The sequence below is a fragment of the Triticum dicoccoides genome, chromosome 5A (assembly GCF_002162155.2).
Source record: "Triticum dicoccoides isolate Atlit2015 ecotype Zavitan chromosome 5A, WEW_v2.0, whole genome shotgun sequence".
NCBI lineage: Eukaryota > Viridiplantae > Streptophyta > Magnoliopsida > Poales > Poaceae > Triticum > Triticum dicoccoides.
This window is the reverse complement of record NC_041388.1, coordinates 242,815,009-242,817,323: the sequence shown is the minus strand read 5'-3', so window position 1 is coordinate 242,817,323 and position 2,315 is coordinate 242,815,009. Positions and strand designations below refer to the sequence as shown.

Here is a 2,315-nt window from a genome sequence, read left to right as displayed (position 1 = left end):
GAACCCCGTCCTCCTCCTCTTCCCATCACCCGCCGCCTCCGACCTCGCCTCCTGGTGCCGCTCCACGCCTCCCTCCGCGCGCTCCAACCCCATCCTCCTCATCCTCGATGGCACCTGGAAGCAGGCCAAGGAGATGCACGCCGCCAGCCTCCCGTTCCTCTCCTCGTTCGCCATCCCCGTCTCCCTGCCCGTAGACAGCGGCGTGGACGGGGACAGCATGTTCGAGTCGGAGCTCGTGGTGAAGAAGGAGCCGCATAAGGGGTGCGTCAGCACAATGGAGGCAGTCGCAAGGGCGCTGCGGCTGCTTGAGCCGGAGGGAAGCGGTGCGGAGATCGAGGAGACGATGGTCAGGGTTCTCAGGGCGATGGTGGCCTTCCAGTCTGAGCATTTGCAGCACCGTACCATGAAGCCGAGAGTGAAGATGAGAAAGAAGAAAGATATCAAGAGGGAGGAGGAGATGAAGAGGAATGCCTGATTGTTGTGATTGAATTTCTGCGGATTTGCGTTCCTCTGTTGTTCAAAGGCCATCACTGTCAATCACCAAGGTCTGATCTCCTTTTTTCTAGCACAGAGCTGGTAGTTTATTTACTTAGCTTTGCATTGTTGGTTGTTTTGACCACTGACTAGATGTAAGAAAATTGAAGTGAGTTCTGTTATTTGATTTTGAAGGTTTTGGCACAGAACTCTGCTGCAACAGCATATGCCAAGACGTCTATGGTAGATTGGAGAATGATCCTTTTGTGTGTTCCCCCTAATCCAGGAAGTTTCAATTGTTCCTTAGTTGAAGTATCATGACCTAGTGAATAGAACACCATTTAATTCTCATTGTACTGTCGCCGAAGAAGTATCATTCCACTGAGTAAACTACACAGATTGATGATACCAGCACACTGCACGATCGATATTAGTACTGCTGCTATGAGAAACTAATGGTACCTAAAGAGCATTTACTGGGTGTGTTTGGTTGGGGAACGAAGTAGAATGTAATGTCATGGTTCCATTCCACTAGAATGGGTTGGTTCTGTTCCTATGTTTGGTTTGGACAAATAGGTGAAATGGAACGGTTCCATTTTAGTGTTTGGTTAGATATATGGAATGGAATGCATTTTTGTTCATCTCACCTTTTGCATAAAAATAATGATGTTTTTTTCTCACATATATATGCACAATTGTCACTAGTCTTCATATTTTTGACACATAATAAATAATTGCCAAGGAAAATACTATTTATTCACTCATCTACATGTTAAAAGTCTACCAAAATATAAGGCATCCATCTATATTCATGTCAAATACAAGGCATCAACCCATATAAGGTCAAAAGATCTGTCAAAATACAAGTCATTTACCCAAAATTGAGCTTGCCGTATGTCAGCGCCCCTGACAGGTGTGCCCCACAAGACAGCGACACCAACCAGCCACAAGCCGCCCCACGCGCGGCTTGAACCCGGAAGCCCAGCTGCAGGACCTGCGGCCCAGAATGGTCCAAGTTGCCCACCGCATCGATACTAAAGGAGACAGCAACGCAATGGTTCGGTATCCAGAGGATCACGGCAACGGCGGCCGGCTCTTCCCCCTTCCTCTTCCCGTCTCGCGACGCACCCTAGCCACCCAAATTCTTGTATCGTTCATGTAACCGCCACCTAACTTGTATCCGCAAGAGATTGCCGCTAGTAATCGAGGGAGTATCTACCAGTACCTTATCATCTGGTATCAGAGACCAGTAAATTCCCCGCAACCGCTCCACTCTGGCGCAGCTAATCGAGACCAGAGGCCTCAGGCAAGCGCGTACGCACTTGGTAGCCATGGATCCGGCGATCGAAGCCTTCCTCGACCGCCTCGACAACACCCTCAAGGCCCAGAACAAGGCCATCGCGGAGATCCAAGTCTCCACCGCCAAGGTCGACGATCTGGTTCACTGGCGTCCAGATCTGGAGAAGCGGGTGGCCAATCTCGGCGACGCGGTGGCGGCGCTCCAGATGGCGCAGCCGCCCGCAGGCAGGGCGGGTGAAGAGCCTCAAGGGATGATCCAGAAGCAGGGCCCTTCTGCGACGACCGGCGTCCTTCCGGGGGCCAGTGGCGGCGCGGGCACCGAGCTTCAAGGGCCAAGCGGCCACGGCGTGTTCAACTTGCCACGAGGGAACATGGCGGCGTCCTTTCAGACGCCGCCGCCACCCCCGGCAACAGGTCCGTCATCCTCTCTGACCACGTCTCTGTCCCCTTTGTCGCCGTTCGCACATGCGAGTCAGCTGCTAGCAGGTTTAGGGCAGTCCCACCCGTCCATCGCCTTCCCACAGTTCACGGGCGACAACCCA

At 52.5% G+C, this 2,315-nt stretch overlaps 1 protein-coding gene across 1 annotated transcript in view; it reads left to right on the top strand.

Moving 5' to 3' along the window:
- Positions 1 to 1,945, top strand: part of LOC119300804 (tRNA-uridine aminocarboxypropyltransferase 2-like) — a 2,544-nt gene extending 599 nt beyond the window's left edge. Inside the window, exons 2-3 of the mRNA XM_037577690.1 lie at positions 1 to 545; positions 670 to 1,945. The exon at positions 1 to 545 is cut by the window's left edge and continues 33 nt beyond it. Coding sequence (XP_037433587.1) covers positions 1 to 475 — 475 coding nt within the window. The 3' untranslated portion in view covers positions 476 to 545; positions 670 to 1,945. The remainder of the gene's footprint in view (positions 546 to 669) is intronic.
- The last annotated feature ends 370 nt before the right edge of the window (positions 1,946 to 2,315 follow it).